Genomic DNA, 15525 nt, shown 5'->3' with positions numbered 1-15525 from the left:
TCCCTTTTGCCCATTGCAGGCTCCCCCTTCCTCTCTGAGAAACAAAGAACCAAGTAAAACCAGGAAACTGTTGGAATGGAAGATTATTTTAATTTGTGTTGCAAGTTGCTATGTAAAAAAAAACCCCTCTGAAAAAACAGCAAACCAACCCCAAAGAGCACTTCATCATAATATTATTACCAATTTATTAAACCGAGATTGCATAGACTGGAGAAATGAGTGTGACGCATCCCGGGGGGTTTTCTGGAGGTAGACCTCCAGTTGTTTCATTCTCACATGCACTCCTGTTTACAAAGACATGGAAAAATATTTGCACTTCAGTTCAATGCAACACAATTTTACATTGTTTGCAGGTTTTCTTTAAGGAAGGGTAGGAGCATTCATAGCATGCTGGAGATGTACACTATGGGGAGGTAGGGCTACCATCTTCCAGGGAGACTGGGGGAAAACACATGGTGATTGTTAATTTATATCCTGGACAATGTAATAAATCGAAGCATCGCTGACAATTCCTGCCCAGTAAACATGCTCAATTTCATCTCCCGTAAAAAGGCGAGCAGGCACTAAATAGCAGCACATTTTGATTTTCATTTAGCCACTTTAATGATAGGTGATGTTAGTGGAAAAGATCATTTATCTTCAGATTTATTTTATATGAGATAAAAGGCCTTGCCAATTTTTTAAAATTCATTTACACAAGTGAATAAATCTTCCCAAACAATAAGTAGGAAAGTCATATTTCTTTAACTTTGCTAAAATCTGAAAATGCTGATCTTGGAGTGAAATGGACAGCACCGGCATTTTAATTAAGAACATAATGACTCCTCTTCTAAATAAGAAGCACAGCTATACTTCAGAAAAAAGTATCTCTGATTCAGAAGACAATCTTTTTTAATGCATTTTGTCAAAAAATCTCTGATAAATCAGGAGAGACACGTGCAATTTTTATGTCCCCTTCATTTTTAGATCAGTTCCAGTGTGAAGGCTATCTAAAAATAGACAGAACCTAACCTTTCAAATATCTATACTGCTGCATACCACGAACGCAAGCTTTCAGTGCCTCTCATGGCTTTCAAGAGCCTTGTGCTGTGCCTGTCTTCTCCTCTAGCACATTATCCCATGTTGCCTACTGCACCCAGGCACGAGACAAGCTGCAAGTTGCAATGTGCAGTACACTGCACTATGTGATACGTGTCCTTTTGAGACACGCAAGCAGAAGGATCATGAAAACGAGTCTTTCCTTTTGGCTATTTGATTTTTTGCCACTTAAAGGACACCGGCAACATTGAACTTAGTAAGTGGGGATGTGAAAACAAAGCTGAGCTGGCTGCCCCAGCAGCTCTGTTCAGAAAGCACAGGCTGTCTGGTTTGCAGCACACCACTCTTAAAAATATGAAGGGGAACAATAAGCTCTTTTATTGTTTTCTACAGTGCTTGCAGACACAGTTCTACCCATCTTAAGAAGAGACTTTGCAACAGTGCACTGAACTGAGTGACGGGTGTAGAATTACAAGACAGAAGAATACGCGGTAACTATTTCTTTGCATTACACTTTCAAAACTGTGATTCTGCTTGGCCTTAACGGTATAGGTCAAATTCATCCCAAGCACAATCCTGGCAATTTCAGGTCAGTGGTACCTGAAAAATCAATAGCATTTAAGTTGATGAAGTTACAACAAGGGAGATTTTGGCCCAGGCTGTAAAAATACTTACTTTTATTGTATATATTCTTCACTTGGTATTATGCTATATTTCATTGTTCTCTAATGCTAAACACTCTACTTAGCAGGTCCTAAAGCCACACCAGGAGCTGGAACAGGAAAAATCTGTAGTAAAATCAGGTTGTGGGGCTGCCCTGGAGGCTTTGAGTGACTGTGAATTTTGCTTACACGAAATAGAAAATCACCCTTGTACCAGTTGTTAGCTAGCTACTCCTAACAGGAACGAGCTTGTAAGGACTTGCTTCTCTTTGTTTACTGTCATGCTCTGCTCTGACCGAGTCAGAAGTTTGTCAAGGCATTTTACTCTGTCAAAAAATGAATAAAATAACTTACACTGATAAAATAATGAAACAAAGCAGCATCAGACTAAATGAATTCCTTCAAAGAATTTTGGATGGTAAATGTCTTACCTACTGACAGGAAGGCAAGGATAGCAAACAAAGGCATAGGAATAAAAGCTATTCAATAAAATATCGATTTCATTATCACCACCTATTCAACTTAATTTTCTTGGCATCCATATCCCTAATGCAGGTTTGTGATAGATCGTACAATCACTTTTTAATTAAGCCCTACTGTGCCTTGTATTAAGAACAAGACAGTATACATTATGGCACAATATATCTACCAAAATATTTAATGCTTATCCTTTTCATTTTGGTATTTAAAAGTTGTTCTCTTAGGAGGTGGTATCAGTATTTAACAACATTCTTGACAGTAAGTATAAAAACAAAAAGCTTCATACTTAATCTAGCCATGTCAAAACTGAAACTCCTTAAAATAATTGCTTTCTGAATATATGGTATTTCTATTGCATTGTTTTATTATCGCTCAGCTTTCAACATCTTAAGATGCAAAACTTGTTCCTTCTCCTACATACTGATGAGATAGGAAGTGGCACAAGGATAGAAAACTCACATTTGGCCAGTTGAATGGTACATGAAACAGATGTTATCATGTTACAAGAGATATTTAATGAGAAGCTGTAGAAGACTGGCAGCTTCCTGGGTTGGTAGTATTTTCTTTGTGTCTCTTTTGGTGTATTGCAGGTCTGCTGCTTGCAATGGGGCAGATCCTCTACAAGAACAACACTCTTCTTTGCTGGAGTACTGGCACTTTTCAGAGGGCAACATTCACTGTAATTACTAAAATGTACCCACCTTTGTCCAAGTAAGAAAAGGCTGTTGTTGCATGTATAATGTGGTTTTAGTTTTTAATGCCAGAAATGAATCAGTAAACATAGTTACATTATGGTATGCTGTTTCTTATTCTGTACCCATAGTAACCAAATTAATCTCAAGGCACTGCTGGCATTAATTCAATCTGAAGTCATACTTTGGATTTCACATTGGTGTCTTCATCCTATTCTTCTTCTCAACTAATAAAATGTTAATATATGGCAATATATTTATTTCTGGTTCAGTTCAAGTTGAGGTGTGCAGTACTTTGCAGAAACCTAATTAATATCAATCATACATTAGAACACTCTGTTTAGTATACAAATAGCTAGCACATGAGGATGAAACAGAGGACCCAAGAATTCATTTCTAGCTGTAACTTCTCTGTCTGTAGGATAGGGAAGGCCAGTTTTCCCTTACCCTTCAATCTCCATTAAAAAAAAAAATCCGTAACATAGAGCGAAGAGCTACACTAAATAAATCACAAATTATAAAAAAACTAACAAGAGTAAGGAGACCTTGGAAGATGAGATACTGACATCTCCCCCTGTACCACTATGAGTTTGGTGCACGCTAGCAATGAACTAGTTCCCACAGTGATCCAGAAGTATTGTCTTCAGCAACACCCACTGATAAGAGTTTTTCTGCTGGAACAGCCTTCAGGCAAAAAAGCCCATCCAGCTGATAGTGAAAAACCATCTCCACATCCCGGGAATTGTACCTGAACTGCTCAGGAGACATAAGCAGCTCAACACCTGTGATGTTGACTAGATCTACTCTAGACCTCAGCAAAAAGAACTCCAGTTCTTTTGTCAGAACTTAATTTGGGCAATCTGATACCCCAGGCACACTACTATCCCCAAATCTGCTCTACTTCCCATAGTTAGGTTTTGCAGCAACAGTTCACATTTCCTGGAGCTCTTTTTACCTAGCTGTCCCCAGTCCCATGGATTTCCAGGAGCACTGCTGTCCCCAAGTATTTTGGTGCTTTCAAAATGCTCAACTAAGAGAAATTACTGCACTCAATCCCAGCTTGATCCAACCACTGACAGAGCAACAGGGCCAACTTATTCACCACATACAACAAGGAGTCCCATCAAAAGGGTGAGCTGATATGAAGAGCTAAGGCAATACTTATGGAAAAGCAGAGGGAGTGTAGGTGATCTGTGGCTCACCAGGTGAAGATCCCCACTCTGAAAAGAATCACCATCATGCCAGTACCGCTCTGCATGGAAGCTCAGGCCTCAACCTGTATGTGGGTCACAGACCTGCAGCAAAGCTTGTATTTGGCTTTAAAAGACCCCATCTGCTGGCAAAAGCCACAGGGTGTTTGAGCAAGCCCACAAACAGGTTGCATGGGCAGCCCCATGCCCACCACCGCAGGACACAGAAGACTCAGTGGGTCTTCTCCATCAGGCACATCACTCAAAGCTGTATGAAGAGAAGCTCAAGCCCAGCCTTTGCAAAAGCACCCACCTCAAACAAAACTCCACACCACAAGACTGCATCAAACAGCTGGAGTTCACAGAGCTCCCCCTGATCATTTCAGTTTTTTGCCTCGGTAACTGAGCAGCAAAACCCTCAGGAGGGCCCTGGTGCGCCCCTGGGTACTCCCATAGGGCTCCCACTGGCCCTGAGCCCTGCCTGCATACTGCATCCAAGGGTACAATACAGTCCTTCAATTTTACCAACTGCTACAGAGTAAGAATTCCTAGAATGGCTCAAACACATACCAGTTCAAATATGGGTACTTTCAGACTTCTTTTCTATTCCAAATTATGTGCTTTGCCAGCTTCAAAAAAACAGATGGAAAATACGTCCCTAAATGTGCACCCTTGTGATCATTCCAAAAGGAAAGCAGCACCAAGTAGCTTAAAACGTTTGCTAGAAAAACTCTTTTCCATATCATGCAAATAGCAGACAAAAATAACTGCTAGGCAATTGATATACATACAAATATTGGTTATTTTAAACAGTAATTTGTTATTGAGGACATCTCACTGAAATATTGTAATATTCAATTTCCTCTGCATTTGCATGGAAAAGGAGCCAGAGAGCGCATGATCATTCATTTAACTATTACATAAATACGTCTATCATAAGATCACACGGTTTTCAAGCCAGAGTTCAAATACATGTTTAATGCATGAGACTATGATGAAGAAACTTGTGAACTCACAGGTCTCATAGCACAATCTCAATCAGATACAAGCTTGGTGTAAATATGTACAGTATCGTGTGCTTTCCAATTGCACCATGTCTCCAGGCAGCAGTCTGACATCAGCAAAGGAGACAGGTGGTTCCCTTTCCAGCCCTAGAGGGGTGAAAAAAAGGAGTTAAGACACTCTGTAAATACAGCAATATTTTTTCCTTGGTGTTTTGATAGTTTTCAACCCTTAATGAAACTTCAGTGCATGAACAATTCTCATAACATCTTTGCTACAAATCAGTGAGTGGATGTCATGTCCTAAGATATTTATAACCTTAAAGGTAGTGGTAAGTGATACTGTTTGGCAGCCTTGGTTTAGAAGTGCTGAAGTTATTTGCCTTTTGGTTTCGTAAGAAAGGAGCTCCAAAAAGCCACAAAAACCCAGTTTCCTTGCTCTAAATGTATCCCTTCCCTATAACAGATCACTGTTACTAATAACGCCTGTAAGAATGACAAACAACAGTCAATCACAGGCACAGAGCAGGTCACAACTGCTTTTAGCTAGCTCAACTTTGTAAACTCTAACAGTGTGAGATATGCTAAACCCTGCACAATGCACAGTAGTTTGATTTTGAATCTCACATTACAGGAGTTCACACATATGCTAACCTGCATATAGAATAACCCAATTCGGCCTTTCTTTCCTATCTGTACATAAATAGATACTTTTTTTTTTTTTTTTTTAAACACACTGACAGCCACTGCCTCTTAAACCATTTTCTTTTGTTGCATTTCCTTAGAAACACAAATCTTGTTCCTTGGCAGCAATTGCTGTAAGTGCTGTACCACATGCCCAAACTAGTTCTCACTCACAGCTTTAATTCACAGTAAGTGGCACGAAAGGAGGTCAACACTTCTCAGAAACCACTTTCAGTTCTTTTCTGCTTCAGTATCTATTCTATAAAGCCATCCGCCCTAACAGAAAGAAAGTTGTTTCTTATATTGTGTCCCTTGCTTTTTTTATTATTGTCATCTTTATGGAATGGGCTGCAGAATATATCTGATGGAATAAAAGAAGATTATTCCTGAAACCACATTCCTTGTCTCCCTTTTGCAAGATCTTAAAAATATAAGTAAAAAGAAAATAAAAATTAATACTTTCCACAACAAAAACAGAATGGCCCTTTCTTTTTCCATGCAGAAAGGCTTTATATAAATGGCATCTTTGCAACTCAATGACTGTGTCTTACTTTCTGTTCAATTTACTTGCTTACAGAATGATTATTTTTTTTATCAATCCAACCAAGACATCATGGAGGCTGAAAATCAAACAGCCTTCTTTTTGCCATGATGCATCACTGGCAAGAGGAATGGCCTTGCTGACAATATTTTGCTGTCACATTTGCCTCTACAGCTTCACTGCCTTCTCTTTGATCAATGAAAACAGATTTTGACCTCATCTATTTCATTTCAGACCATATTCTGCCCTGAGGCACACAAGTACAACCTATCATAGTTATAGTGGCAATTGGGGCAGAATTTGTTCCTTTCCTGACAATTCAATATGTGATTCATGAACCAGAATTGAATCCAGTTCTCCTCTCCTAGAGCTCCTCTGGTTTTTTGGCATTAGCATCAGTAAAAAAAGCAGCAAAGATGAATTTATGTTGGTCATATCAGCAGAACTGGCTGGGTAGTCAATAATCAGACTGCTCAGCAAGATGCTACCTGACCAAAAGCTAGTTACTGTATTTTATTTACACAGCTTATTCTGTAGTCTGCTTGCTTGCTTGCTTCACTTCTCGCTCCATTGTTTAACTAAAGGGGTCATAAGACCTGGAAAAACACGTCCTAGTCTTGAACATTTCTAATTGGCTTAATGAAGCAAACCTAAAAAAAGATAATCCTCTCCACAACCATAACCTTAAAATACACACCCGTGCCACTAGATGTGGAATACACGGTGTGTTCACAGGGTATGCAGTTGCCGGCAATAACTGGATGATCAAGTTTCTCATTAATCCCCAACACAATGGACCACTTTTGAAAATACAGGCTCCATTTATATTCACACATGACTCTATGTGCCAACACCTGCATGCATTCTTTCATACAACTCACGGTACAGCTGAGGCAAGCACATTTCAGCACACACTGTCTCACATGGACACACAGCAATGCCATCTGAGATGTGCAGCACTCCAGCAGACCTATGCTGTGGGGCACTCTCTCTGCACCACCTACAGAAGTAGGAGAGTCTTTTCAAGACCACGCTGGGAGTGCTGGCACTCCAGAGCCAATACCAGGAGCTCTTTTTGAACCCTGGAAGTCCCTAGTGTCTCAATGTCTCACTCAGAATGACAGGCACTGCATGCGTAGATTGTATTGTGATTTTCTGAAGGACTCAGCTCTCAAGCAGAGGCAAGGTTGACATCACTTTGAAAACCACCTCCAAGATATCTAATGAATTGCATACAGGATCCTAATCTATAGTAAATTTGATGTACAGTAAAAATAAACTCCTTAATATAACAAAAGCACTAATCAACATATTGCATATTAGGCCTGCAAAGCAACAATTATCTGATGAAGAGGAGTAATACTAGATAGTTCCAGTTTCCTCAGTTATTTAACTATTTATGTCAATGGAAATCAAGGAAAACAATGCCTATGGAACCACACATGAAAACACACATGAAGGATTTCAGCCAACATTTCAGTTCAGATTTGAATGTAAGGAGAAAAAAAACTATTCAACAATAAAACACCAGAAATACAGCTCAGGACCTCCGAGTCCTGCTGCATACTGCTATTGTACTGGTTATGAGGAAACAATTTTTGGAAGCAAATTATTTTCATTTCCCTTACCATTTAAGAAAAACACATTCAAAGCAAAACAGAGAGCCTGATCCTGCCCTTCTGCAACCCCATCAACAGCAGCCTTACCACAAACTCCAGTGAAGCAGGATTTATCCTTTCCCATGGGTCATGCTCTGAGTCCTTAATTCAACACCTTATTCATCAACTTGTTCCGTGAGATTAGCTGTGGTTTCAAGTGTTATTCATTCAAAGCAATGGGTCTACAAACACCCTCTTTCTCTGTATTGCCAGACTGAAGAAGATATGAACAATTTGGGGAGCATTACCAAAGGCTCAGAGAGAACCTCAGTATCTTCTGTGGGGTTTTCTTTGAAGTGAGAGAGCTTTCTGAGTTTGAAAATCAGCCTTGTAATGAAATAAATGGAACTCCCTTTTCTTCCTTTTTATTTTAGGTAACATGACCTGAAAAAGGATTTGCAAATACACTGGGAGAGGAGAGAGCACTCTTGTGTTTATTGGATTTTTGTTTATTTTCTGCAGTTATTTCAGAGTTTCTCAAAATTTTCAAACATCTGTCAATCTTATAAGGTTCATCTTTTCCAACTGCAATGTATCTAGCTTAATTTTCTTTTATTTCTTAGTATATTTATTACACTTACTAATTACTATCTGAATGCCCACACAGTGCTTTAAATGGGGCTGCAAATATCCCCTGGATCTCCATCAGGAAAAAAAGGGAAAATAAAACCCAGCACAATGTTTTGATCTACTTTCCGTTTTGTAAAACTGCAGGAAAGCTTGTGCCTTAAGGGCCGAGCCCTGCTCCTTCGGCAGGGAAGCAGACTGAGAGGGGTCTGTGTGCCGCACTGGAGTCACGCTTGGAGGCAGAGCACAGGAGCTACGAGCCTGCCAGAAGTGCTGATTCACTGCAGCCACTGAAGAGGTTGCTTAGTAGCTAAGCTGGGGGGGGGGGATGGCACAGAGCAGGGGGGCATCTTCCCTGGTACAAATAAATAAACAGGAAGAAATGCCAAAGTTGTTGCAGAGACTGGATTCCCTGAGATCTCTGCCTAATACATGCGTGTTAGTTCATTTATGGGAACAAAACCTGTTAATACAACTCCAGCCATAGGGGGAAAAAAATACTTGCAAATGCACAGAAGTCATGTAAATCAGAACTGCTGCTCTATTTTACAAGAAAATTTCTCCATTAATTAATTTCATGACTTAGAGCAAATGAGCATGGTTGGAAACAGGGGACCCTGCTGATATCAATCTCACAGCATAGGATACTTTAGTTTCTCTCTCTCAGATATATAGCAGATGTACTCCCTGGCTCAAATCCAGGTGTGGACTAGGTACTGCTGTGGCTAAAACACCACCTTCTAACCTGGTTAAGTCTACTAGTAACTTTTTCTGGTTTGGAGTTAGAAAATACCCCATAAACCCCCCAGGATTTTACAATCCAAATTCTCAGAGTTGTCACATTTATAATTAGAACGATCTGATACGACTGGCATTAGTGTGAGGTAGGAACATATCACAGAGGGCCAAGCAGACAAACTAAAATATTTCTCACTGTTAAAAAGGGAATTCTTCCAAGTAGAAATGTCAGTTGAGTCACAAGGGCTCTGTGCAAAAGTAGCACCTCTTCATCCTCATACCTACTCTTAGAAAGTCCTGTGCTGCTGCCTAACTTAGCCCAACAGACCACACCACCTACAAAAGCCTGACAACAGCTCTGGCTCCCTGTGCTAAATCCCGATCTTCCTTCAAATAGAAAATTACTTTCCTGTAAGTGCAGGTTTTTTCAGAGCTACCTGTAACACCCCCAAACCATACACAAAGACAGCATCTCTGCTGATACTGCACGTAAGAAGATATGCCTCCACACTGAAAAAAATGTTTGATCAAACAGTTTGTCACAGTATTCGTGGATGCAGAACTTGTTTCAAGAGCAACCTTTCTTTGTGCTGATGAAAGTGCTTTTCAAGTTGTTTACCCCCATACTGCAGAAGGAGAAAAAGGAAGTAGGAAAGAAAGGGAAGAATGGAGGGAAGGAGGAAAGGATGGAGGGTAGACTATTGTAGTTACTGAATCAGCAAACAAGCCAGCAACAGACAAAATGAGAACAGCTGTAAGGAACCTGGCAGCACCAGCATGTTGAGTGAAACAATAAAAAGGAGCCTGGAAGACAAGAGAAACCTGGATGCAGATACTGACTTTTTCTTTTTTTTCCTGGAAGAGGATTTAAGATGCCAGATTCCGGTTGACTCTAATACCCACACCTGGATAAATACAAATGAAATTAATTTTACAGCTGCAATCTTTCCACATTTTGAACATGGTGATTTGCGGAAAGAAACCCTATCACGGGTGTCAAAAAGGAACATAAAACATAACATGCAATATTTTTTGAAAGACATCAATTGTAATTATATGAAACCTAACAAAGTGCTCCACGGAGAGGTGGATGGAGTCGCACAGCAGAGTGCCTGGCCCGCGGTGCAGATGGCAAAGCTCAATCCAGGCAAATACAGTGGGAAGGCCACAGGAGCTCACATGTATCAAATAATAACAGTAATGTGTCTCTTCCTTCTGCCATCCGGTCACTGAAATCAGTGTGAAAGCAGCATGGAGATGAAAATGCTATGGTCAGGTATTAGCTTAGAACTTCCTACATGACCTGAGATTACAGCCATCATGTCTCATCCCTCTTACTTCCACATGACAACCCTCATCTCTCTTATATCCTAAACTAAGTCACTGGTCTCAAAAGTTTTACTAGCACAGTATGGCCAGTCTTCATTCTAATGTATTTAATTTTTCTTGAAAATCAGTAGTAACTGATCTGTAACACAGACTTGGTATTAAAACACACCACTGATGTGTGAAGATATGGTGATACTCCTCAAAAAAATATGAAAAATGTCAGAATACTATGTCTGAGAAACAAGGTGTGATACTTATTTCAGAATTAGGGCAGGAGTTTATCTGCTCACAGTCTTTGCTCTCTTTACCCCATGACCAGACTGGCAAATTTTGCTGTTTCAGTGCTTGAGAGAATGAAAAATGGTGCTGTCCTTTAGTCTCTGTACCACACCTACAAAATACTTCTCCAGGAATGTATTTTTTTCCTTGTTGGTTTCTGCTGATGAGGATCATATTATTAATGTATTTTGCTCACCTTCCCGCAGCCAGGCATTCCCACAACAGGAGTGGAGACCTGCAAACTGGTCACATTTGTACCAAAAAAGCATCAGGTCCTTTACAACACAAAAGCCACAATTTCATAAAATGGGTCAGTGCTGAAGAAAAGTCTCTTTTCTGGGAATTAAAATAGGCTATTTGCTTTCTGGCATTTCACCTGCCTCCCATATTATCACAAGCATGACAAATTAATGGCTATAACTATATTATAGCACCACTATGCTCTACACTGGCATGAACGCTCGAAAGGATATTGCCCCTGTGAGAAGGCAAACTACTACACCAGCTTTCCTGTATAAACTAGGGGTAAACAGATGTCTTTCAAGCTATGAAGAATGACAACCCATTTTTACAAATACAGTGAAGAAAACTTTTTGTAAGGTTTGCTTTTTTTCTTTTGGTTTTCAGTATTAACACTTTGGGCACCCGATATTAATCCCTCCCAAATTTCTCAGCTCTTGTGTAGAAAGCATAGTGCAGTCCTACAGCTGCGGCATTTCGAAGTCTGCACAACATGCTGTACATGCCATTGCTTGACATTTTATTGACAACAAAGGCCCACAGCACAGCAGCGCTTTTAGAGATGGGATTAACATAATGAACTCCATCTTCATGGCTTTTTCATGGCATTTCTTTATAAGAAAGAATGAAAAAAGACCCAAACCAGAAAAAACCACTTTTTTCCAGTCTTTTAGGACACAGTCCCCTCTGAAATAATTGTACAATCCTAAAGGACAAGAAAGTCTGCAAGTAAAGGAGCACATCTGTACTTGTAAGGAGAATATAACTGCAGAAAAACTAGGGTGAAAAAAAGATACTGACCTTTCTATAGGTCAAGAAGAGCTCAAGTGTGGGGCCTGCACTAGTACAGCATTATAGCTGATAGAGTAAGCTCCATCATGAGATGGTAACATGAACAACACTGAGGCTTCCACACAGGACCTTCTACTGCGCAGGGACAGGCTGAAAAGGTCTTGCAGCAAAGCAAAACACCGAGGTTTCAAAACTCCTAAAAATGCATGTACAAAACCCAGCAGATACTGCTTATTTCAGTCCCAAGTCAAATGGTCCTCATGCATGAGTAGCCACAGGCAAACACTGAACCCAGCCTAGGTTTGCCAGATGTCTACCCCATATTTGCAAGACGGCCCTAAATGCAGGAAAGAGAGTAGCACCCTGAGCAGGAATCAGCAATTTTGTCTGCAAAGCTCTGATCTTCCCCTCTTAAAGCTTCAAGAAAACTCTTCAATGAAAAAGTGTTTGGCAGAGTTTCCATCTGTTCTTGGCTGGACTCACTAGCCAAGTCTGAAGCACACAGAGCTTTGCTTTATTTTTTTTCCTGGTACATAAGAAACTCTACAATATTACCGTTTTTTACAGAACGAAGCAGAGCAATCACACAGCCATCAGTCCAGCCTAACAGTAGTTGCTAAAAATGAATTTAGACAATTAGGAATTATGGGTTTTGATTTTTGCAAATTTTCTTTCTTTCTTTCTTTTTGGTCTGTCCTTTTCTGAAGTCCTGTATCCAAGCCCTCCTGTCTGTAGCCTTCTACAAACACTTAAAAAAACTACCTAAGTATCTACATGAGTAACTTATTCAGAACCTTTTCTGGGCAACAACAAAAGGACATGGCAATTTGGTATGACCTCAAACAACAATTTAATCAAATTAATGTTGCAAAGGTGCCTTAGTAAGAGATCAAAGAAAAAAATCACAATAGTCACCAATTGCAGTAATAACCTGTCTGCAACTGAATTCTTGGCTTTAAGCTACCACATTATATCCACTTAGAAATTCAAAGCTGCAACCTCAACATGTGAACTCCTTGCAAAAATGGGGCAAATTTCTTTGGTCACTGTGAAAGTAAAGGGTATTCAGCATCTGTCCTAGAAGTTCTGTCAACTTGCAGAATCATAACTCAATTTCTCTAGGAAGTTCTGAGATGCTTTCTGAAAACCAAACCTCCCCCCAGGTTCACAACCTTTGTTTAAGGAAGACAAGTAATCTACATTGTGAAAAGAGGCTGTGCTCATTTTCCTGACGTACTTTTCTGTGACCTGAACCCTCAGTTATATAAGAGTAGGAAGCATGGACAATTCATTCTTAATGCTAGCTCAGTCCTGGCCTCTCCTGGGCACTGGCTGAAAATAATACTAAACCATGCTGAATCATTTACAGTAGCTTTATGATGTGGATTATCATTCAGCAAGGACTGACCTGACCCCATCACACTCATTTCATGCAGCAACACAGACTGGACTCCAGGATCTAACAAATGCCACCCACACTGGCACCAAAACAAGTCATGCATTCATGCAGAAGGCTCACTCTAGAATAAAGTTGCTTTAAATTTATCCTTGTACTAAGCCTTCAGTAATTGTCATATCCGTGCCTCTTCTGTCAGCATAGACAGTGCTTTAAAACTGTAAGCTGCCCAGACATATATGCAGTTTTTTATTTCAAGCAGCTTCCCCACTCTTACTTTCAGAAGGGTACTAGCCATTATGACAAAATATTTTGTTAATCAATGCTTCCAGCAGTTACACAGATTTCTAATGCCTCTCCTAAAATAATGGTCCTTTATCCTGCTTCTTCCTCCAGACAGAGATTCTGGTCACAAGGCATGGGAACAATTTACCTCCTCTTGGACACACGAGATACTGTGCTACAGTGCAATGCAAAAATGTGAGCTCCTCAGTCATGCAGGACCTGGTCATATGGCTGCCCACTGAATTCCTGCTCTTTCCACCATCATAAAAGGGAGTACAAGATGCTGTTGCCATTTATATTCCACTGATTACACAAGCTATTTTCATGGCAGGACTCTGCTACTGCATTCCATCTCACAGGCTGAACAGATTGAGCTTTTTTAGTGGATTCTATTAAAATAGATGTTCGTTCTGATAGGACAAATTCATCAGGTAGGGAGCTTTTACAATGAGTCATTTTAAGGTAATCTTTGTACACATCCTTTTCAAATAGCCTGAACTCTTTGAGTGATAAAAGTGCACAAAAACAATAGTGGCTGTGAGTGGAGAAGAAACATTTTAAAAGCTGGGTTTGTTAAATGTTAACCCAGAAAACAAAACCCTGTCTGATTTTAGATTGGATCTTTCTGTGTGTATTCCCATCCCTACTGATTTCTTTCTACTTTTAAACTAAGGGAGACAAAGATTTTAATTGCAGGACACTTTCACTTTTACTCATGAACTGTCATTATCAATACTTTATGTTTTCTAGTGAACTCCTACACTAAATAAAAAGAGAATATAAGAATAAATCTTTTAAAAGGAATCAATTTGCTGCACATCAATCCCTGCAGGCCATGTGCTCATAAGTCAATAGTTTAAAATGAAAACATCTGATCAAGGTAATACACCTGTTAAAGGAGCATAAAATTCCAAACCCAGTGGTAAAATATAAAGATTATGAAGCCTCTTAAAGGAGCCATCAAAGTAAACTATTACACAGATACATCTGGTTCATACCAGCACCCGTTCCATCAGTGCCACTCACGATAAATGAGCATTAGGACAAACATTTCATACAGCATCTGCAGAAAATAGGTTTTCTTCCGAAAGTGAGTAATTCAGCTCAAGAAAAGAAACAAGTAATGATTTAGCCTTGCGTGCACTTTCTAATAGAGGATCTACAAGCAATGCAAACTATTAATGATCTGAGCTCATCACAAATCTGCACATTAGCAATTTATCAGTCATGTTTTACAGATGAAGCAACTCCTATACACGATAGGCAGGGTGAAGTGACCAGCAGGCCTGAGTGTGTTGAGAGATGGGCTCAGGCACCAACCAGGGCTCACAGGGAATCAGTACTGTCACTGCTACTATGATTATTACTGTTACACAGTTCAACCACTTTTCTCTTGTTTCCTACTCCGGTGGCTCTGTCTTTTGCAGCTTTGCTGGAAGAGGGAACAAAGCCCCTCACATTCTGTCATTCTCTCTGCCTCTCAAGCAATACAAATCCCACATGGATGTTCTCTGCCAACATACTCACTTGTGCATGTGGTGTCGGTAGAGCCAAGGGGATTTTTGTTTCTCTTTTGTCTGCCTCTTTTTCTTCTTTCTTTTTTTTTGTTTTTAATTTAAACAAAGTGTGCTCAGGGCCCCATCTAAGGGATTTTTTAACCCCTTTCCAAAAGCTTATGGGCCTTTTGAGTCTCACTTGTAATTAGTCTCAACTATGTTTTGTAGTGCTTGTGATCGCACTTGGGTTTGGCCCCAAGTATAAAATGGAGGGAAGGGTTGCTGCTTGGTGTTCCTGCTCCAGACTTTCTCCACCTTTCTCACTCTTTTTTTTTTTCCCCGAGGCTGAGGCTTTGCAGACATGAGAGGAAGAGAAATGTGGTTCCATACAGAGGGCCAAGGGAGCAGCACAATTTCTCCTTCACACAATACTTTTCTGTTGGCCTTCCTCCTGGCT

The 15525-nt window shown here is 40.0% G+C and overlaps 1 protein-coding gene and 1 long non-coding RNA gene across 4 annotated transcripts in view; one reads left to right on the top strand and one right to left on the bottom strand.

Annotated features, from left to right (window-relative positions):
- PPARGC1A (PPARG coactivator 1 alpha) overlaps positions 1-15525 on the bottom strand; it is a 368953-nt gene that overhangs the window by 76738 nt on the left and 276690 nt on the right. The window contains exon 1 of one of the 3 annotated variants that reach the window (XM_017727557.1): positions 5079-5761. The exons of the other annotated variants lie outside the window; for them this stretch is intronic. Coding sequence (XP_017583046.1) covers positions 5079-5087 — 9 coding nt within the window. The 5' untranslated portion in view covers positions 5088-5761. Of the gene's footprint in view, positions 1-5078; positions 5762-15525 lie in introns of those variants that run through there. 3 annotated transcript variants of the gene reach the window in all.
- On the top strand, positions 1074-3128 carry LOC108445037. The gene is made up of 3 exons (XR_001859775.1): positions 1074-1294; positions 1432-1529; positions 2771-3128. It is a non-coding gene; the product is annotated as an uncharacterized LOC108445037 (long non-coding RNA).

The sequence above is a fragment of the Corvus brachyrhynchos genome, unplaced genomic scaffold (genome assembly GCF_000691975.1).
Source record: "Corvus brachyrhynchos isolate BGI_N302 unplaced genomic scaffold, ASM69197v1 scaffold80, whole genome shotgun sequence".
In the NCBI taxonomy this organism is placed as follows: Eukaryota; Metazoa; Chordata; class Aves; order Passeriformes; family Corvidae; genus Corvus; species Corvus brachyrhynchos.
This window is presented reverse-complemented; position numbering and strand designations above follow the sequence as displayed.